Below are 23,304 nucleotides of genomic sequence, written 5' to 3'. Positions count from 1 at the left end.
TTTTGGATGAATAATCTCCAGTGCATGGCACTGATATTTCATGTCAATTTAAGGAAAGACATAGTAAAAAAAAAATCATAAACTAGTTCAAGGGAGGGTTTCAATTCAAAAGCTAAATTATAGCTTTACAAGCTAGCGGATTTCATATATATAATTTTTTTTTTTTTTACCTTCTCCATGGTTGTGGGAAATGAAGGGAGAGGGAAAAATTGGAACTGAAAATAAAAATTAAAAATAAAATATTAAAAATTGTAAACTAAAATGCTTGTGCTATGGAATGATTACACAAGTTCAGTTTAAAAAAAAATCTTTGCGGGCAGCTAGAGGGCACAGTGAATAGAACACTAGCCCTGAAATCAAAAGGACCCGAGTTCAAATTCGGCCTCAGATATTACTTCCTAGCTGTGTGACCCTAGGCAAGTCACTTTAATCTCAATTGCTTCAGGAAAAAAAAAAAAAAACCTTTGCTCCAAAATATCAAAGATTTTGCATATTACAATCCACATATAAACTGTCATGTTTTTGCCTGTTCTAGGAATCAGAAATACGGGATAACTCAGTTATGGTTTGCTTGAATTTTTGTTTTCCTTCTCGGGTTTTTTTCTTTCTTTCTAGATCCAATTTAAGATAATTGTATAAATACGTATACATATATTGGATTTAACATGTATTGAACTACCTGCCATCTAAGGGAGGGGGTGGGGAGGAAGGGAAAAGTTAGAACAGAAGGTTTTGCAAGGGTCAATGTTGAAAAATTACCCATAATAAAACTATAATTAAAAAAAAAAAATCCCTGTAGAGACCTAAATCATGAACAAAATCATCCCATAGACTTTCTACTGTGGGAAATCTGTGCGGTTTGCCTTGACTGGTGTCCTAGTTGTTATTGTTTTTAAATAAATCAAATGAAACAAACAAAAAAAAAAAAAAAGAAAATAAGAAAGAGGGGATAGTTCATATTCCAAGTCTTTGAGTTAGTTTAAAAACTGGCCAGTTTTATCTAGATTAAATTCTTTCATCACTTTCAACATTTGAACAGAAAAGGGGAATTAATTTATATAATCCTTGACAATGGAAGATGTAAATTCAACTCAACAAGTACCAGCCACGTGCAAAGAAAAAAAAAAAACTACAATGTATGAAGTATGTAATTTTTCTTAAATTTATTGGAATCCTCTCAATATGAAGGCCAAAGTTCTTCTTGAGAGGAATTAAACTCGAGGACAAACCAAAGTGAACGATGCCAAGTTCAATTCTTGTTTCTAAAAAATTGACAAACTCTCAACATTTATTCCATAGCCAAAAAAAAAGAGAAAAAAGCTAGTGTTTCATTAACCCAAAAAACCGCCAAAGGCAAAAATTTCAAGAGACAATAAGGAATATCTTTCAGACTTTTTATTATATTTACAATCAAACTCATAGCATTTCATCTTTCCCATCCTCTCTGAAACGATTAACTATACCTCAGGGAAACCATCACAGGAATGTTCAGAATAACATGTATATATATCACAATACTTAATTCAAAATAAAGTCACTAAGAATATAGTTCACCCTGTGATTCTGTTCAGCAAACATTTATTTTGCACTTAAAAGGTGCAAAGTACTTCCTTCATTAGAGCTTTTTGTTCTTTTTTGTGCTTTTTTAGGCTCTAATGTAGTTTACAATCAACTGGGAAAATACAGCAGACTTACACAGTGAAGAGAGTGCTAGACCCGAGTTCAAATTTTACCTAAAAAAAAAATACTATCACGAAGCCTAGAAAATCACTTAGCCTTTTGCGGTATATTTCTTCACCTGTAAAATGAAAATCGCCTACCTCACAGGTGTTACCAGAAAACATGAGTTGATATAAACGTATTGCTAAATCATTATTATTCTTCCATCGAGAACAGACACAACCTTAAAGCGCTCAAATGTTTTTAATTATTAATTATGCTTTTCAGAGCTTATCGGATAATTTTTTGAGGGGTAAGAGGGATAGTGTGTTTATGTATTCCCAGTAGAATTGACAATAACATACATATAGTGTGTGTGTATATTAGCTTTCAAGAGGAATACAGTAGACTGGGACTCGGGGGAGTGCAGGGGGAGAAAGGTACACAGTGTGTTCAGTTCAATCGGCCCGCCCGCCTGTCAATTACCAGGTGAGTGTCTGGAGGAAGGTGTATAAAAGATAGCATGTCAATTTCGGGAAGCACAAATTTGGCGTGTCAATTTCAAAGGATAAACAATGGAAGAGAAGGGGATGTGATGAAGACCAAGTGGAAGAAAAGAACGCGTAGAGCCCGCAGGGACGGGCCAGAGAGAATGGGGAAGTCTGAGCTATTAGAAACGTGGCGGCAGAGAGCAAGAGACAAAAGAAATAAAGGGACTTCTAGGGGGCTGCTAGCTAGCGACCCAGAAAGATAGGGCGGGTGAAGAAAGTTGGCAATCTGCGGAAGAGACGGCTACGCCCCACCTATGCTCACCTTGCTGCGGTCGTCCTCCTGCTTCAGCAGCTCGGGAACGGAGGCCATAGCGAATAAAGTAGCGAGAGGAAGAGAAGCTGCGACTGCGGCTCCTCTAGCTCCCGCCTCCGCTAAAGTACCTAGTCTCCCGTCGGTCCGTGGCTCCGCCCCTGTCTCTCCACGCCGCTGGACTCCTCCACCATCCCAGCAACGCCCTAGCGAACCGCACGTGGCAGTTTACAAGGCCAGGCCTGACTCCGGGCCCGCCGCCTGCCCACCATTTTGGAGCCGGGCAGAGGAACGCGTTCTATATCTAATCCCTTTCTCACATACCCTGTCTGTCCTGGTCGCTAATCTCAAGTTTAGAGAGGAAAGGAAGAAGAAAAGAGAGGATGCTATCAGTCCCACCACTGAGAGAAGCCGACTCTTCCTGCAGGACGACTCGCCTCGCCTCGCAGAACTCACTGCTCCTGCCGGAGCCCTAACTCAAGATGGCGGTCTGAAAGCTAAAAGAAAGAGAATCGAGAGCAGAGACTGATCACGGGACCATCACCCCACCCCACTCCCGAGCCTCAGCGCCTCGTAGTCTGTTTTAAGGGGCAGCTGTCCATAGGGACGAAAGTGGGTGAGGGGCGGAGCGGGGAATAGCAGTCGCAGTGCATGATGGTTGCGGCTCTCCCTCCCGCCAACCTACATCTAGGTCTGGTTTGCGGGACCTATAAAACCAGGGACCGTGAGTTTTGCGGGAGCTGCCGCCCGCCACATCATGGCGCTGTAAGGAGCTGTCAAGAGTCTGCGGCGCACGAAAGGTACAAATAGGGTCCTGCCTCCCATCCAACCTCACGTCAGCCAGCCCTCCGCTGCTGCTAGAGCTTTAAATTGACTACACTCTTAGGTTGCATGCCGTAACCCCATTTCCTCCCAATCAGCTTCAGCCGGTTTCCTTTCCCGGCCTTACGCTTTTACGTCCCGCGCACGCGCTCAAGTATGTGCACGTTCTTCACGCTCTTCTGAGAATGCACGCTCGTCCAATGAGCGCCAAATTCTTTTTCCCGCCACCTCGTAATCTGGGATTCTATAATTATTACCTGTTATTATTTTATATAATCAACATTCTCATAGGAAAGTCACTTGAATGCTGTCAGCGGTCTCTTTGTCTTCTCCCGGGATTGGGGCCCACATTTGTAGCTGCCGGCATAACGGTGAGGGGACGATTAACCCCCTACCAGGTGTGTTTAGTAATAATAGCGACATCCCATTTCCTGCTTTCGTTGCCTTTGCCCAGCGCTTTCCCAGGGTCTATAAATGTCCTCCTTTCCATCTCTCTGGGAAAAAACAACTCGGGTGCCATCTCCCTCAAGAGATCTTTTCTGACTCTCATCCCACCCGAGCTCTAACTTTGTATGCTCTCCTTGAAATTACTTTGTAGAAACTTTCCATTTAATTGTGTTCATGTTATGTTCTCTGAATAGAATTTAAAATTCCTTTGAGAAAAACTTTTCTTATTGTCTCTAAGTGCTTTCCACAGTTCTTTGCCTATTAATAATTGCTTTTTATAATAATAAATACCTTTTACATGACACTTTTAAGGTTTACAAAACGCATTACAAATATTTTATATCCTCACAATATCCTTGGGAGTAGGTGCTGTTATCTTCCCAAAACTGAGGCTGAGATTGAAATTACCCGAACAGGGTAGGCTGGATTTTAATTAATTTGAATTTAGATACTTTTGATTCTCAAGTCTGGATGGCTAGTCCATCTAAGTGCCTTCTATCTTATGTGTAACTAACAAAATGCTTTATGGAGTACACTTACATTACTTGAGGCTCACTGACAATATCTTGAGTTAGATATTAAAGAGCTTCTCATCTTCATTTTATAAACAAATTGAGACTCTGACAGATGGTCATAGTGCTAGTGTCAGAAGTAGAATTTAAAAACTAGATTCCATAGAATTATTCTATAAGAAATGATGAACAAGCAAATTTCAGAAAAACCTGGAAGGACTTAAATGAACTTATGCAGTTCATTTAAATGAGCAGATTCAGGAAAACATTTAACGCAGCAATATTGTGCTGATGATCAACTATGATAGATTTTGCTCTTCTCAGTAATACAGTGATCTAAGACAATAACAAAATACTCTTAATGGAAAATGCTATCCATATCCAAAGAAAGAACTATAGACTCTGAATGCAAATTGAGGCATGCAATATTCACTTTTTTGTTGTTGATTTTTCTTTCTCATAATTTTTCCTTTTTGTTATGATTTTTCTTTCATGACATGACTAATGTGGAAATCTGTAAGTGAATGTTGAAAACTATCTTTACCTTTAATTGGAAAAAAATATTTATAAGTGAGGAAAAAAATCAATTACAAGGCCAGTATGCTTTGATAAACACTGTGCAATTGTTAGTTTTTATCATTATTATTATTCCAAACTGGCTTTCTGGTATTGCATCTTGCTGGTTTTCACAGTTTATTGCCACCCAAATCAACAAAATGTCAAGTACTTGCTATGTACCAACTGGGTTTCTTTCTATTCCTCATAAATGACACTCCCATCTCCCTCCTCCATATCTTTGCACTGGCTCTTTCCCCGGCCTGGAATGCATTCTTTCCTCACCTATGCCCCTCATTTTCACTAGAACTCAGCTCAATCACCACTTATGCATGCAATTTTTCCTTATTCCCCCAGCTCCTCATGCTCTCCCTCCACTAATTAATTAATTAGTTTATCTTCTATTAATTTTAAAATATGCTTAACATGACTCTACCATTAAATTTAAGTTCTTTAAAAATGATAGAAACTGGAGGGATTTTTGTTTTGTTTTGTTTTAGGAGAGAAGAAGAGAGGTCTGTACAGTGTCTCAATTTAGTTGGCACTTTATAAATGTTTATTGACTGACTGATAGATATCTCTTCTATAGAGCACCTGATGAAAGGATTAGAATTGGGATACAGTTTAGAGCTCATCTAAACCAGCTTCCTCATTTTACATTTAGTGCCACTTTGTTTTAAGTTCTATTGATATGTTTTTGTTTGTTTACTTATAAAGAAGATAGATTGTATAATCTATAATCCAGCTTTTTCAGCTTTGAAATGATTCTGTGAGTATTGAGAAATTCATATTGTGTACCCTAAGAACCAAGCAACAGCTGTCTACTAATTCTGAAACTTGCACACACCAGGTGTCCATCTTTTTGCATGATTTGCAGAGAGAAATCAACCAAATGAATGCTCAACATAAATGGCTCAGTACCCTGAAAAGTCAAGTACAAGTTTTGCTAAGTAGGGATGCTATCATGGAAAATTAGAAAATGTTAAATTGTTGTTAAATTACTTTCTTTGACTTATTTTTATTAGTCAAAATACTGATTGCTAACATTAATTACTTTTCTCTTTTAGGACACTCCCAAAATACCCATTGAAATTTGAAGTAAAAGAGGGAGAACTTTGGACCAAATTATATTCCATATAAATCTAGAACCCAAAAAATGCAGTCACTATCAGGCATATGTAAGAAACTTGGAAGATCAAGTAGGTTTTTCCTACAACTAACTCCTTCTGTAGGTTTCTCTACTTCATGTTACTTTTGTAGCCAGAAAAAGAAAAAAAACCCTTATCAAGAAGTTGACCAAGACAAATACTCTAATTTAATACGTTCTATTGTGTCAACTAGAATTAGTTCTCAAACACCAGAATCATTGTTTCAAGAAGATGATTTATTATATGGACCTGTGAGTAAATGTAAGGCCCAAGAGCAAGAATCAAGACCAAAAGTTACACAAAATACAGTTCTTCTCCTCAATCCAGAAAAAAGAAATGGATCAAATACTTTACCTGAGTCCTCAATTCCTTTGAAAATACCTTTGCAGAAGAATAAAATGCCTAGTGTTACTCGAATCCTTCAGCAAACCATGACAGCAAAACAAATCTTAATCCTAGAGAGGTGGAAACAACGAATGATTCTGAAACTGGGAGAGGATGGCTTTGCAAAATATACTTCAGGTAATTCTATTCTGTTTATTTCAAAAAAAAAAGTTATGCTGCAATAAGGGAGCCATCTTTTAAATGTTGCTTAAAATCCACTATAAATTTCCATAATAGAATTACTTGTTTTCCATTATTTAGGGATAGAAACTGGACACATAATTTCATTTTTACATGAAATTGCTGGATAAAGAAATTTCTGTTAATACAGTTTGACACCTTTTCCACGTGTAATCTTAGAACACCTTGCCAACAACACTCCCAAATAGGATAAAATGTAGTTCCTATCTGGTTTTAATAAAAAATAAGTACGTGAACATAGTTGGTTTTATATGTCAGTATGTAACCTGTAAGGTTCCTCATGTGGCCCCAGTACTATTTGACACCACTGTTTTAGAGTTACTTCTTGAGGTTAATTGATATCCTCAACATCTGCCATTATTGAAGGCAGAATCCTGTGAGGCCAGCTTTCTGTCCACTATGCCCTGAGAAGTACATCATCATAGGTGTCAATCTTGTAGAACTATATTAAGTAGTAAGTACATATAAATAGAGAATCCTTATCTTAATTCCACTGAGTTAACACTTTGTTGTAAGAGTAAATCAAACATACTGAACTAGAGAACCATTCATCACCTTGCTAAACTAGATAACCATTGTCTTATCAATTTCACTGAGTTAACACTTTTAAGTGTACTTCTCCAGAGTTCTGCCCTTTACAATTCCTTCCTATGATTAAAATTTTTTCACCTGTTCATATTGCATAGTATTCAAGCTAGTAGGAAATAAACCCTTTTAATTCAAATTAAGTTGACTGTAATATCATTGAAAACACTGTCAATAAACTATTACAAATGATCTGAATTCAGATCTTGGCAAACTTTGCTAACATCTGATTGAAAATTGAAAATAGGTAAACTAACTTACAAGAACACTCTTGGCTCTTAAGGCACACTTTGAATGCTAAGTATCAGACTTAGCATTTTGAAAACAAAAGTATCTCTCATCAATAGAAATTCTGTTTGGATAAGTAGAGACCCCCAGAAATTAATAACAAAAGAAGCAAAAAGAAAACTATCAAACCACTAAGGAGGCAGATGTATAAGGAATCTAGAATCATTGAAATCACAGATTTAGAATCAGAGAGAGCCTCAGAAAGTCACATATCCAACTCATTAACAAATGAGGAAAAGAAGCTGAGAACTTAAGTATCTTGCCTGAGGTCACTTGAGTATTTATTTCATAGAAGAGGCAGAAATTGCATACAGGTCCTCTGACTCTAAATCCAATGATCTTTATACTCCATCTCTAAAGTATTCTTCATCCTCCATCTAACTCCTTAGGACTTTCTCTACCCCCTATTACTTCTTCATCCTAAAAGTTTACTCCACCTCTTTGCCCCTAAGGCCTCACCTTCTGATTGGCTTGTTCCTACTCAGAGGCTCAGGCCTCCTTAAAATGATCCCTTAACAAGATTTCAACTAAGACAAGTACTCTAAATGAATTTGCTCATTCTATTATGGCAATCAGCATTAGTTCTTAGACACCAGAATCATTGTTGTAAGAAGATGGCTTATTTTATGAACCTGTTGAGTAAATGTAAGGTCCAAGAGTAAGAATCAGGACCCAAAGTTGCACAAAAATACTTTTCTCAAACCAGAAAAAAGAAATAGATCAGATACTCTACTTGGTTCCTCAGTTCCTTTGAAAATACCTTTGCAAAGTTCCATGCCTAGTGTCACTCCAGTCCTGTGGGATCATGACAGCAAAACATTATTTTCATCCTTCTCCAAGCCACACCATGCCTGGAATGTAATATGTGGTCAATAAATAATTGTGACTGTCTTCTGGTTGGAGATCTCCATTAATGTAGAGCTTATTTCCTCCTGAGGCATCCTGTTCCACTTTTGGACCGTTTTGACTATTAAGGATTACAACCAGTAGAAATCTTTCTACCTCCATGATTTTGACCTTTCTCTCAGAATAAGCACAACCTATCTAATCCCACTTCCATATTATTCTGTAAAGAGAAGAAAATTGTAGTGCTTCCTACTTCAAATTCATTTTAGTTTTGCTGACATTTGTTACTTTGTGCTAGGCACTGGAAAAACAAAGGCAAAAATGTCACTGCAATAAGTTTATGTTCTTTCAAGGAAAATACAATATGAACACAAGTCAATGAAAGCCATTTTGAGCATGAATTAAATACCAGAAAATGTGGGAATCAGCAAAGACTTTCAGGAGGTCACATCTAAGATAAGCCTTGAACAAGATGTTTAGTCAATTAAGGGTATTTGTTAAGTGCCCATTTTATGCCTGGCACTGTACTAAACTCTGGGAACACAAAGTAAAGCGGACAACTATACCTGCCCTTACTGGAGCTCACAGTCTAATGGATTTAGAAAAGTGAAGTGATTTCCTCTGCCTTCTCTTCTTCTCCCAATCCCTTCCATGAAATTACTGAGATAGCCTGAGGTGAAGAATGAAGCGGTATATTCAGGGAAGACTAATAGACTAATTTAACTGAATGTAAAGTCATCAAGTAAAATCCCTTCATACATAAAAAACTAGCACAGAAAGGCTCGGATACACAAGTTCATAAAGCTTGCAAGAGACTAGGCTGGTATGTGAACATAGGTTATCTGACTACAAATTCTAGTCTCTTGCTGCTGTACCATTCTGGGGAAGAACAAGAAATTAAGCTCTGCCCTGGAATCTTTTCTCTATGTACACCTCATTATCATATCTGCCGTTATAAATCCAGTTTTCTCTATGCAGTTTGACAACTAAATCTATATGACTAGTACTGTTCTCTCTCACAAACTCCAGTAATTCATAACCGACTCCTCATTGGACATTCCATATATAAATTCCATAAGCATTTATCACATGGCCAAAATGGAATTTCCTAAAATGTTCTTTTCCTACATTTCTCCGTTTCTACCCCTGAGTGCTATATTCTTTTTTGTCATGCAGGGTTCCAACCTTAAAGTTACTCTTGAATGATTCTCTCTCTCACTCCTCATGTGCAAACAATTCCTAAGTTCTTTAGTTCTAGCTTCACATTTCTCACATTCATCCCTTCTCCCTCTAGTCATGGGACAGCAGCCTTATTATCCCCCATCTCCAGATATTTGCATAATTAGTGTCCCTGCCTTGAAACTGTCCCCTCTTCAATTTGTCTTTCACAGAATTGTCCAATGAATGAATAGTCCTAAAAATCTGACCTAACCATATCACTCCTCTACTCAAAAATCTTAAGTGATTCCCTAAGGTAAATATATGCAAAATTTCAACCTGCCATTTAAAACTTCACAGAGTAGGTTCTGCCTCCCTCTCCAGTCCAGTGTTATTTTATATTAACTTCACTTTACAAAATCTGTTCCAGGCAAACTGACCCAACTTACCCATGTACAATACTGTATTTCCCTTGCATGTGTAGTTGGTCACATGACTGAAATGCATTCTCTCCTCAACTCCACCTTTTATAATTCATAGCATTCTTCATATATCATTTGGCAGTAATAAGAGCACCTGTCGCACAAGGTGGTGAGGATTAAATGAAATATTGTATATATATATTGACTAGTTAACTTGAAGCACTTTTCTTTGAACTTCTTTTAGAACTACTAAAACAGTTCAATAAATGTAAAGAGCAACAAATGTAGATAAACAGGTTAAAGGAAACTTTTCTTACACCTTGTTCACAAGTTCATGCTTTCTTTTGTGCCTTTCACACAAAAACCTGGTTGGGTAGAATCAGTATGCAGATGATTAAACAGTCTTAATAATAAAAATAAATGTTAGCTATTAAGAAAACAAACCAATCTAGTATTGTCAGTAAAATACAGGCTGGGTGGTTTATTAGATAGAATGCTGGGCCTGAAGTTAGGAAGACTTACCTTTCTAAGTTCAAATCTAGCCTCAAATACTTAATAACTAGGTGACCCTGGGCAAGTCACTTAAAACTGTTTGCCTCAATTCCTCATCTGTAAAATGAACTGAAGAAGGAAATAGAAAACCACTCCACTGTCTTTCCAAGAAAACTCCAAATAAATTCACGAAGAATTGGATGTGACTGAAACAATAGTTTCAATGATATTTATGTTAATAGTAAGAAAAAGTTCATAATGTACTTCAAATAATTGTATACATTATTATAACTTTGCTTATGAGGAAATTCTATTTTTAAAAAATCCTAATGCAAATCTTTTTACTCCATCACTTCTTTAAAGTAAGATATGAAAGAGGCATAATGGATAAAGAGGACTTTGATCCAGAAGATCTGAGTTCAACTTCCACCTTTGATATATAGTGGCAGTCTGATCCTAAGCAAGTCCTTTATTTAATCAATGTTCTAGGCTAGTTGCAAAAAAAAGTACCAATCTTAATTAAGAAAGTTTCCTCCCCTAAGTAATTCCCTATTCAAGGTAATTAACAAGTCTGATTCCTATTCTTTAACCATGGCAAGCAACATATTTGAATTTTCTATTATATATTTCACGTAAGGGAACCAGTCTTTGTAATCTTACTTGCTAACAGCTCATGGAAAAGGTTGACTAGTACTGAAGATGGGCATTTGTCTAAAGTTCAGAAGCCTAAAATTAATCACATTTATAAATGTCATTGTAGAAACAAAAATTCACATTTTTATATTTATAGGTTCAGTATTTGAAAATACAGTATGATGATTGTGATATTCATTATAAAGAAATTATCTTCTTACTATGTTTCCCTATATCCATCTATGTATAAATGTTTGGGTATTTCTTTGTGTCTCTTTTTCTTTCTCTTTGGTTCCATCTTAGTGTATATAACTTTGTGCTTCTCCAGGTCGTCTTCATCTGTATTTGTGTCTTTTTTTCTTTTCTCTTCTTATTCCTGTCTTAATCAAAATATTTTTTAAATTTGTTGTTTTTATTCATACTTTTATGTTTCCTGTTTTTAATGTTAAAAGTAGATGAGTGAGATGATTTATATTCCCTCCCAAAATATTAAAATAGGTTACTTTTAAATTGTGGGGATTTTTATTTATAACTATCATCCCATGGATGATATTGATAGAAAAAAAGGGTTGCTATCCCCTTAAGCTTATACAAACAATTATCCTTTAATTGAAATGCAAACAGAGCCATAATTCATTGGTTTTTCCCATTTTCCTTCCTATTTTAGCAGCCCTTATTTTATTTTTCCTTTGTATATGTAAATTCATATTATTATAAAGTATAAGTGTGACTGTGTGGCTTCATCTCTTTCAAAAGATGTTTGCCACTTATCAGAGGCCTAGTTAGTTTTCATTAGTGTATCCTCCTGGAATACTTATTTAAATTATTTTCATTACCTTAAAACAATTCAGATTATTACAGTTTTGAAAATATTTTTAATCTCTGTTCAGAAATTTTTTTTTAAAGAAAGCATTTCTGGATTGGGGCTACAAGTGTCACTCCTGTGGACACTTGGCCAAACATATCAAGTTTGTGAGAGATGATCTGGGAAGGGTGTGGCTTTGATCTTTGTGAGAGGGTTAAGTTCATCAAAAAGGGGTGGGAAGTCGCATCAGGGCCGAGAGGAAGGAGAGCTCAGCATGTCCCACTGCCATAAGGAAGGCTGCTGCCAACAAGGACTAAACTAGACCTCGCCTAGCTTTGTCCCCTCACCAAATAAAGAAGGATTTAACAACAAAAAAAAATTGTTTCTGTAATATGGTTTTTAAATTATTTTAATAAAATGTACTTGTTTAGTGCCACTCTAAGTTTTCCTGCTTTTTTTTTTTCTTCTTCTCTTAGATATCTTTTTGCAAGGGAAACACTTCCATGAAGCCTTAGAAGCCATACTTTCATCCCACGATCAGTTAAAGGAATTAGATGAAAAAACTATTAGCTCTGGCTATGTAGCAAGTGTCCAGCATGTCCTAAAAGACATAAGTGGAGTAAGAGCTCTAGAAAGTGCAGTTCATCATGAGACCCTTAAGTACCTGGGACTACTGGACTGTGTAGCTGAATATCGGTAAGTGCTACATTATAGATATCTATAACAGCTGAAAAAAATTAATTTCTATAAGAGAACATCATCTTTGCCAGATAGAACCTTTTACTTTGGTCATTATTCCCAAGAGCCTACTCCTCTTCTTCAGGTTTGTCTCTACCATGCCTGAAAGCACTGCTTATTTAAAGTAGGAATGAGAATGCTGCTAGTCCCTTTGTTCATAACAAAATCAAGGTAATATCTCAGTAGCTCTGGGAGTAGTAACCCACTCTTCCTGTCTACCAAGCACAATATCATATCTAAGGCAGTCTACTGTTCCCAAGAGACCTGATATCAGATATCAATATATCTGATATTGAAAAGAATTAATTTTGACTTACTCGCAGACACCTGTTAACTATAGCTATGTCACTGAGAAAATGGCATCATCTTTTTAAACCTTAGTTTCCTCATCTGCAAAATGGAATAACAAAATCACCTAATCCAGGGTTGCTGTTAGGATCAAATGAGATCTTGTTATCATCAATTGATTAAAGCTCTTGTTCTGAAACTTTAAACTACAAATGGTTGGTTCTGCTCACAGTGCTAAGAGTACAAATAACTTGACTTTCACTGAATGAAGAGATAACAAAACTTATTTCTTCATGTCTTTCTTCCCTGTTTTCTTAAGGATAATACTATGTTCTATTGATCAAATAGTTCAAATCTGTTCTTGATTCTTCCTCATTTTGTGACCCAAGAAAAAACCTTGGGCATTACAAAAATTTCCTCTGCCAAATTTTTCAATATCTCCAAATTCAGAGATAACTCATCAAAGATCTTCTGTAACCTGACAAAAACTGCAGTTACTCTCTTTATCTTTTTTCCAATAAAAGATATTTATGAAGAAGAGCTGAGAACAGGAGACATTCTGGGGTATAACTTGATATGGTATAAGATGATAATCTTAAAATACAGTTTAATGCCTTTTATAAAGATTTGAAATAAGATGGTGAGTTGAGTTTATTCAGCAGCTTAAAGAGTAAAGAAGAAAGGTTTAGCTCCTACTTTCTATCTAGATTACTTGTTTCAACCACTTAACAGTTATGTGCTTCAGTTGCTTCATCTGTAAAATAATAACCATTGTTGGTATTGTTCATTTTTAGTCATAGCCTCATTTCGGGTTTTCTTGGTAGAAATACTTTAGTGATTTGGTATTTCCTTCTTCAGCCCATTTTACAGATAAGGAAACTGAAAGCACACATGGTGAAATGACTTGCCCAGGATCATACAGTTAATAGGTTTCTGAGGACAGATTTAAACTCAGAAAGACAACTTTTTCTGACTTTATCTACTTCACCACCTGGTTGTCCATACGTTCTTAATTATTTCAATGGAATATTAAGAGGATTAATTAATAAAAGTTTTTTTTAAAAAGCTGTACAAATTATCATAAACCAAGACCCAAAGTCTTATAAAGTTATATGTTCATACACTGGGTATATTTTAAAATATTTTTACTGCTCTTACATATATTTTTTTAATTTATTTTATTATTGTGAATAGGAATTGGAGCAATTTTAATGGGGTAAGATAGTATATTTCAATGTTGTTATTTTTTTTTAATTACAGTATTTTGTTTCCAAATACATGCAAAAATAGTTTTCAACATAAACCTTTGCAAAATTGTGTGCTTGAAATTTTTTACCCTCCTCTCCCCAGATTGCAAGCAACCTGATATGGGTTAAATATGTACAATTCTTTCAAACATATATCCATATTTGTCATGCTGCATGAGAAAAATCAGATCAAAAATGAAAAAAGTACAAGATAGGAAAAAACAAACAACCATAACAATACAAAAGTAAAAATACTATGCTTTGATCCATATTCAATCTCCATAGTTCTTTTTCTGGATACAGATGGTACTTTCTGTCACAAGCCTATTAGAATTACAGTAGTTATTTTCTGAAAAATATTTTATAAAACTCTGTAGTCCAAATACTTATCACACATGGGTGCATGTTAACAACAAAAATCCTCTTATTGTAGCAAAGGACAATCTTTTATGCTCTCTTTTTTTTTTTTTATCCATCTTCCCCTCCCCTCCACTTAGAGAAATCACTACAGTATGATATGGGAACTTTGAGGCCCCCCTTCCTCCCCCCCCCTCCCCCCCGACAAAGCTCCTCTAAACCTCATGATTATGTAGTTAGGGGGAAAGAAGAGTGCAATGAGGTGTCTCAACCTCAAAATAACGCTTCAAAATTCCTTTAAATTTTACAAAGAGCTTTTCTTACAAATCTGTGAGGCAAATAGTACATATAGATGGTGAAGTTGAAGTTCAGAGAAGTTAATGATTTACATAAGATCACAGCCGGTCCTCTGATTCCAAATTTAAATTCTTTCTAGATAGCAGGCTGTTTTGACATTCATACCTATATTTTACTCTAAAATTCTGGCCATTAAGCCCGGGAATATCTTTAGAGAAGGAAGTAAAATGCCCAGAAATAAACCTAACATCTATCATGTTCCCATTAAAATTTCTATTTTTGTGTATGCTTTAAGAACTTTTCTGTCTCCAAGCAATCCCTTTAAAAAATTATAAATATTTTTAGGAATACAATATCTTAGTTTTAAAAAATCTTGGTTAAAAAATAAATAATAGAGAAAATGAGGAAATCTGATATTTTCTCTGATCTTCATGACCTCTCAAACCTCTTTAAAATAGGTGAAATTATTTTACCTCTTGAATTTAAATTCTACCTCCATGGTCCAGGACACAAAGAACCTCAACAAGGTGAAAACCTGATGAACTAATAGCAGAGAAAGGTAATTTTACTAAATTATAATATACTCAGCACCTCTTCCTTCACTATCCACCTCATTCAGACAGAGCACATAATTTCGCTGTGCTGTGCAAAACCAAAAGGCAGACGCTTGCTCGCGCTGGAAAAGCGGCTTGGCAGTTCAAGCAAAGAACTGAGGAACCAAGGAAATGGATACATGTGAGTGCTCAACTAAGCCTAGAGAAAGTACAGCATCCAGCTGGGGCTTCTTCTGACTCCCCAGAAGTTACCTAGGAAGAAACTGAGTCAGGTAAAATGCGAATTGCCCAGTCTAAGAGGAGGATGAGATGGCTTTGAGATCTAACCCCTGGGGGAACCACCATCAAAGAGAAAGGAGTCAAAAAGTGTACAAGAGGACAAAATAAAAAATTAAAAGCATCGGAATTACTAAAGATCTCAGGAAGAAGATCTCAAACACTTTGAACTTACGCAGATAAGCCAACAAGAAGGATATCAATAACAGAAAGTAAAATGGCCTCCAGATCAGGGGAAAGTACAGGTATCTGTGAATAAATATTTCAAGATAAAGAAAAATAAATCAATATCTGATAATCAATAAGAGAACCTAGGATCATAGCAAGATGTTTCTGAATGGAAACATAGTAGAAAAACATAGTATTTCTATACTATACATAGTAGAAACAATTAGCAGATCTGGGTTAAGAACTCACCATTTCACAAAAATTACTGGGAAAATTGGAGAACAGTGTGAAAGAAAGTAGACATTGACCAACGTCTAGCACCCTATAGCAAAATAAGGTTGAAATGGGTTCATGATTTAAACATAAAGGATGATACTAGAGCAAAGAATTGTCTACTTGTCAGACCTGTGGAAAAGGGAAGAATTTATGGCCAAAGAACAACTAGAGAACATTATGAAATGCAAAGTAGATAATTTTGATTACATTAAATTTTAAAAATTTTGCACAAACAAAACTAATGTAACCATAATTAGAAGGAAAGCAGAAAGATGAAAAACAATTTTTACATTCAATGTTCCTGATAAAGGCCTCTTTTTTTTTTAAGTATTTAAAGATTTTTGTTTGTTTGTTTTATTGAAGCTTATTTTCAAAACACATGATGCAAGAATAATTTTTCAACAATGACCCTTGCAAAACTTTGTATTCCAATTTTCCTCCCTTCTTCCATCCCTCCCCTAGATGGCAAGCAATCCAATATGTTAAACATGGTAAAAAAAAAAAAAAAAAAATATATATATATATATATATACACACACGTAAATCAAATATAGGCATACATATTTATACAATGATCTTGCTGCACAAGAAAAATATCAAAAAGAAAGAAAACAAAATGCCAGCAAACAACAACAAAAAAAGTAAAAATGCTATGTTGTGTTCCACACTTAGTTCCCACAGTCCTCTCTCTGGGTGCAGATGGCTCTCTTTATCACAAGACCATTGGAACTGGCCTCATTCATGTAATTGTTGAAAAGAGCCACATCCATCAGAATTAATCATGACGTAATCTCGTTGTTGCCATTATGTATACAGATCTCCTGGTCCTGCTCATTTCACTTAGCATCAGTTTGTGTAAGTCTCTCCAGGCTTTTCTGAAGTCATCCTGCTGGTCATTTCTTACAGAACAATAATGTTCATAACATTCATATCCATAACTTAGTCAGCCATTTTCCTACTGATGGGCATCCACTTAGTTTCCAGTTTCTGGCCACTACAAAGAGGGCTGCCATGAACATTCTTGCACATACAGGTCCCTTTCCCTTTAAGATCTCTTTGGGATATAAGCCCAGTAGTAACACTGCTGGGTCAAAGGGTATGAACAGTTTGATAACTCTTTGGGCACAGTTCGAAATCGCTCTCCAGAATGGCTGAATCCATTCACAATTCCACCAACAATGTATCAGTGTCCCAGTTTTCCTACATCTCCTCCAACATTCATTATAATCTTTTCCTGTCATTTTAGCCAATCTGAGAGGTGTGTATGATACCTCAGAGTTGTCTTAATTTGCATTTCTCTGATCAATAATGATTTAGAGCACTTTTTAATATAAATAGAGATGATTTCAATTTCTTCATCTGAAAATTGTCTGTTCATATCCATTGACCATTTATCAATTGGAGAATAGCATAAATTTTGATAAATTTGAGTCAATTCTCTATATATTTTAGAAACGAAGTCTTTATCAGAACCCTTGAATGTAAAAATATTTTCCCAATTTATTGCTTCCCTTCTAATCTTGTATTACTTTTGTTTGTATAAAAATTTTTTAATTTAATATAATCAAAATTATCTATTTTGTATTCAGTGAGTTCCATTTCTTCTTTGGTCACAAATTCCTGTAAAGGCCTCATTTCTAAAATATATAGAGAACTGAGTCAAATTTATAACACAAGTCATTCCTTAAATAATAAATGTGATGTGATATGAACAGACAATTCTTAGAAGGAGAAATTAAAGTCATTTATAGTCATATGAATCCTTTAGAATATGCATGATTTTATAACTCTTTAGAAATAGATCTTATCTTTTGAACATTTATCAATTGGGGAATGGCTTTTTTAATTTATATAAATTTGACAGTGTTCCTTACACATTTGAAAAATGAAGCCTTCATCAAAGAAAGTTGCTTCAAAATTCTTTTCACAATGACTATTGTAACTGTATTTCCTTTCTCCCTTCCCTTACCTCCTTTATTTTCTCCCTTTCCTTTAACTTGTCCCTCCTCAAAAGTGTTTTGCTTCCAATTATCTGACATAAAAATGAAGCAAGAAAAAGCTTTTACAGTGGAGGGGAAGGAGGAAAGAAAGTATGAGTATGACCTAATTTTCATAAGAATTGGCTCAAGAAAACATACATACTCAATATGGGTATAGAAATCTATCTTACCCTGTAGGAAGCTAGAAGGGAATGAGATATGGGAAGGGGCAAGAAGGGTGATTAAAAAAAAGAGAGCATATTGGGGGAGTAGCAAAACCCTTTTGAGAAAGGGACAGGATAAAAGGGGAGAGAAAATAAATGGGAAATATCAGTTACAATAGCCATGCCCCAGTTCATAAATGATCAAAAGATATGATCTATGCCCAAGGGCTGTAAATTCATGTTATATCCTTTGACCTAACACCACCACTAGTAAGGATGAATACCAAAAGAGATTTTAAAAAACAGAAAGGAAAATGATCTACATGTACAAAAAATAGTCATAGCAGCTCTCTTCTCTGGCCAAAAAAAAAGGAAATAGAGGGGGTGCCCATCAATTGGGGAATGGTTCAATAAACTGTGGTATGTGTTTGTGATGAAAAGTTATCTTAAATGGAAAATGATAAGCAGGATGCTCTTAGGAATAAAAAACCATGAAAAGTCTTCCATGAACTAAAGCAAAGTGAAATGTATTGTATACAAAGCGATAGCATGTTCTGGGATGAGCAGCTGTAAATGACTTTGCTATTCTCAGTAGGACAATCATCCACGATTACTCTAAAGGACTTATGATGAAAAATCCTATCCATACCCAGAGAAGGAACTGATTCTCATTTTCTCTCTCTCTCTCTCTCTCTCTCTCTCTCTCCCCTTCTCCCTGACCCCTTCCTTCTCTTTCTCTCTCTAACTTAGTTTTTCTTGAGGACTTTTATTTACATTAGGGTAAGAGATCTATATTTTCTTTCACAACTTGACTTTTATGGAAATGTTTTGTATAACCTCACATGTGGTGTCTTAATTGTGGGTGGGAATAAGGGAAAGAAACTAGAATTCAAAAATTTTGAAAACAGAAACAAACTGACTTCTTTAATGTTAAAGTCACCCTACCCACTGAGAAAGCATTCTCTTCTCAGTGCCAGCCACCACTAAAGAAGTTGGTCTCTTAGCAAAACTGGCTTCCTATCCAACAATAAACTTCCATTTTTGGCACTTAATATTTCAGGTTTGTGAATTCCTTCATGAAGAACCTGCGCCAACTAAAAGGGGATTTTAACAATTCTCTTATGCCACTAACCCCATCATTTTCCCCTAACCTCATCATTAATGGCTAGCATTTATATAACTAGAAAGTATGCAGAGTGCTTTACAAAAATCTTGTTTTCAGAGGGAAAAGGACTCATATGTGCAAAAATGTTTGTAGCAGCCCTTTTTATAGGGGCAAGAAACTGAGTGGATGCCCATCAATTGGAGAATGGCTGAATAAATTATAGTCTATGAATGCTATGGAATATTATTGTTCCAATATAAGAACCAATCCGGAAGATGATTTTAGAGAGACTTACATGAATTGATGCTAAGTGAAGTGAGCAGAACCAGGAGATCATTGTACATGACAACAACAATATTATACTACAATCAATTCTGATTGACATGGTTCTTTTCAACAATGAGGTGATTCAGGTCAATTCCAAGAGACCTGTGATGAAGAGAGCCATCTGCATCCAGATAGAGGACTATGGGAAGTGAGTGTGGATTGAAACAAAGTATTTTCATCTTTTTGTTGTTGTTTGCTTGGAGTTTTTTTCCCCCTTTTGATCTCTGATTTTTCTTGAACAATATACAAAAATGAAATTGTGTTTAGAAGAATTGCACTTGTTTATTAACCTGTATCAAATTGCATGCTGTCTTAGGAATGGGTAAGGGAGGGAGGGGAAAAAATTTTTTTTTCCGAAAATGAATTTTGAAAAGTTTCTTTACATGTGTTTGGAAAAAAAAAAAAAACTATTAAAAAAAATCCCATCCTCAAAACAAGCCTAAGAATTACATGCTATTGTTTTCCCACTTTACAGATGAGGAAATTGAGGCACAGGGAGGTCAAGTGACTTGCCCAAGGTCACATAGCTAGGATATATCTGAGGAAGGATTTGCACAGGGGCCTTCCTAACTCCAGGCCCAGTACTGCATCCACTGCAGCCCCTGCAGTGTCAGTAGAATGGCCTTTTTCTGTTTCGTTTCTTTGTCATCGTTTTTTAGTTTATAACAATAGGAGTCCTGCTTTTTAATTATTCATCCTAATGGACACCTGAAGTAGACTATAACAGCTGATCTCTAGTTGGTACTTAATGTTTATCAAGTACCTTATCTCATTTGGTACTTTACCTACCTTATCACATTTGATTTTAATGACAATCCTGTGAGGCAGATTTTGCAGTTAGCATTATCCCTATATTACAGATGAGAAAATTGAAGGCCTGACAGACCCGTCTGTCATACAGCTACTCAGTGCCCAGGCAGTGTGTCAAGCTTGGATGTCGGCTGTCCTTTTTCTCTCACGCTGGCGGCACAAAGGAAGTGTTAAGGAAAGTGCAAATGAAGCCAGAACTAAGAGGGTGAGGACTGGAGTGAGCAGATGCTGTTTCTGCTCCCATGCGCCTCCTCTTGAGGCACTCACCATGGCACCCCAGGAAGCAAACTACATTGTGTGCCCTGAAGGGCAGCAACCAGTAATTACCTTGAATTAGCATGTCAAGGAAAGGTTAAAGAGTTTCTCACTGGGAAAAAGGAGCTAACAAAGTTATTATTAGCAGTGGCGTTTTTCTTCTCCTGAAAGGATTAAAACCCAAGGGGGAGAGTCTTTTAAAGTGGAATGCACCTTACTGTGGAGAACTGAGACCACGGTTGGAAGGCCACGAGCAGTAGGTAGTGGCCGTGGGTCCCGAGGCCTCTACTCCAGGGTTTTCTTGCTTAACGGCCTAACCTGAAAATCAGGCTTTTGCACTGTTTTCGTTGTAGGGGTAAGCTGTGTGTGATTGATTGGAAGACATCAGAAAAACCAAAACCATTTATCCGGAACACATATGACAACCCTTTACAAGTGGTAGCATACGTTGGAGCCATTAATCATGATGCCAACTATAACTTTGAGGTCAGTCTTTTGACTTGAATTGTGAACTTTGCTGGGTATTCGTTTTAAGGGCCTCACTTCATTTGTGCTTTATGTCTTCCATCTTTGAGGTAGGTCCTTTATCCCCAATTTCTTTCTTGCCCCAGAGTCGATCTGAAAAAGGATTTCTTTTCATTCCTCTTCCTCTCTGGACTTCTCTATTTATCGTCTTCCATTCCAGTCCTTCAAGCATTTATTACTTTCTGCGTGTTACTTCCACAGCCATCCAATTATGGTGGATGTGTAGCTTGGTGCTGTCTCATGCTAAATACGCCTTGGTGAATCTAAAAATAACATGTAGATTGCTTTATAGGGAGCTTAGATTTCTTGACTTGAAAGGAAAAGAAAATATACCAGAACTCTAGGCTATTTTAGAACTTGTTGAAAATATTATTTCTTTTTTTCTTAGGTTCAGTGTGGTTTAATTGTGGTGGCCTACAAAGATGGATCCCCTGCTCACACACATTTCATGGACTCAGATCTCTGTTCCCAGTACTGGCCCAAATGGCTTCTTCGACTAGAAAAATATACAGAAAAAGAAAAGAACCAAGCTACTCTGAATCCAGACTAAGATACAGGATACTTTTCAAGGACAGTTTACCCTTTCTCACAGTTTGGGGGAAAGGATACTTCAGTAATTTAGTAAATCCATGATCTCACTAATGGGGTACCCTCTCCAACTCAATTACTCTTTTGCTATCAAATGAAATCTAAAAATGGTAATATTTAAATGTTGAATTTTTTTGATGTTGATAATGGCTCATTGATTTTTAGTTGTGAAAACATGGAACTCCAGTTAGTTCAGTGTAACTGAAATGAATGAAAATCTAGAAAACTTTCTCAGTTGAAGAGCTGCCCATCAATACAAGAAAAACCTGCTGTTAACTTTGTCTTGTTACTGTGGCAATCATCATTTCCTTGAAAAGAAAGGAAATAGTATACACAAAGATTCTAGTTAATCTAGGACTGTGTTATAAAACTTTTTATGTCATTTCCATTTTGAGCATTAAATGACTATATCCTAATGGGCTGAAAATATTGGAGCTCAAGAAGTCTTTGTTGATAGAATTTAGTGAACAAAGCCTATATTGAGGTAACGTTTGTGTTTTTTTCCCAACTACAAATAACAAATAATAAAACTTGTAAATTGTGTGAACAATTATAAGTGTATGCGTATAAATGTATATACATATAATATGTACAGGAGTGTGTGTATATCATATGTGTGTATATTAATGTAAGTATTATATGATTGTATTCACTGGTAAATCACTGGGGTAGAGGCCAACTCACATTTGCTTTTTATCCTGTTACTCTTGTTAACCAATTAATAAATCAAACAATTAGTAAACATTTATCAAGTACCTACCACATATGAAGTACCTACCATATATATGTATACACACACACACACACAAAACAAGCTCTGTATAGAAGAAATAGGAGTGATTAACAGAGGAAAGATACCAGAATTAAGAAGGGTTGGAAAAGGTTTCCTTTAAGAGATAAGATTTTATGTTGGAATTTAAAGGAATCCAAGAAAGTCAGTAGGTATAGTTAAGAAGAACATTCCAGACATGAGAGACAGCCAGAGAAAATGCCTGTATCTGAGAGATGGCATGTCTTGTTCATGGAAAAATGAAGAGACCAATGTCTGGTTTACATAGAATTTGGAGAGGATCTACCCAGGGTACCAGAGATTTTAGATTTTAAAAAACTTTTTATTAAATGACACATCCTGGAAAAAATATCAAAATGGCTACTAGGTAAGAACTCATTTAACTAAGCAATGTGTTGGGTTTTTTAAATTATAACTTAATTAAAAGATTTTTTGCATGTTAAAAATAATACCAAAAAGTGTGAAGTTAGCTTCTGCTGAATTATCTATCCCACCAATATATGCATCTTATATATATTCTGAATCGTTTCCTTTGGCAATAGTCAAAAAGCTATCCTAAGGATTACTGCTGGTGTTCTTTTAAAGGAACAAAACCTTTACACTTATGGCTGGGGACTCTTGAGAAACTCTGCAACCTTTATATTTTAATATCCAAAAATAATCAAATATATAGTAACTTGTTGTATGTTCAGTTTGTATATGGAAAAGGTTGGGTCTGCAAAAAGATTGTTGGAATAGTATCTACAATTTTATTTTCCAATGATAGGGGTTTTTTAAATCTCAGTTTATAATACTTGCAAAC

General features: G+C 35.8%; 2 protein-coding genes across 3 annotated transcripts in view; one reads left to right on the top strand and one right to left on the bottom strand.

The window, feature by feature from the left end:
* Positions 1 to 2,565, bottom strand: part of SNX5 (sorting nexin 5) — a 46,876-nt gene extending 44,311 nt beyond the window's left edge. The window contains exon 1 of the mRNA XM_051975881.1: positions 2,473 to 2,565. Coding sequence (XP_051831841.1) covers positions 2,473 to 2,520 — 48 coding nt within the window. The 5' untranslated portion in view covers positions 2,521 to 2,565. The remainder of the gene's footprint in view (positions 1 to 2,472) is intronic.
* A 597-nt stretch (positions 2,566 to 3,162) lies between these two features.
* MGME1 (mitochondrial genome maintenance exonuclease 1) lies at positions 3,163 to 22,268 on the top strand. Of its 2 annotated transcripts, none has more exons than XM_051975882.1 (5): positions 3,163 to 3,260; positions 5,864 to 6,466; positions 12,235 to 12,454; positions 20,953 to 21,085; positions 21,513 to 22,268. In XM_051975882.1, exons 2-5 carry the CDS (start codon positions 5,953 to 5,955, stop codon positions 21,672 to 21,674), a joined length of 1,029 nt encoding a protein of 342 aa, XP_051831842.1. In that variant the 5' UTR covers positions 3,163 to 3,260; positions 5,864 to 5,952; the 3' UTR covers positions 21,675 to 22,268. The 2 variants fall into 2 exon arrangements, with proteins under 2 accessions (XP_051831842.1, XP_051831843.1); XM_051975883.1 differs by lacking the exon at positions 3,163 to 3,260 and adding an exon at positions 3,268 to 3,680.
* Positions 22,269 to 23,304: the final 1,036 nt, after the last annotated feature.

The sequence above is a fragment of the Antechinus flavipes genome, chromosome 2 (assembly GCF_016432865.1).
Source record: "Antechinus flavipes isolate AdamAnt ecotype Samford, QLD, Australia chromosome 2, AdamAnt_v2, whole genome shotgun sequence".
NCBI lineage: Eukaryota > Metazoa > Chordata > Mammalia > Dasyuromorphia > Dasyuridae > Antechinus > Antechinus flavipes.
This window is presented reverse-complemented; position numbering and strand designations above follow the sequence as displayed.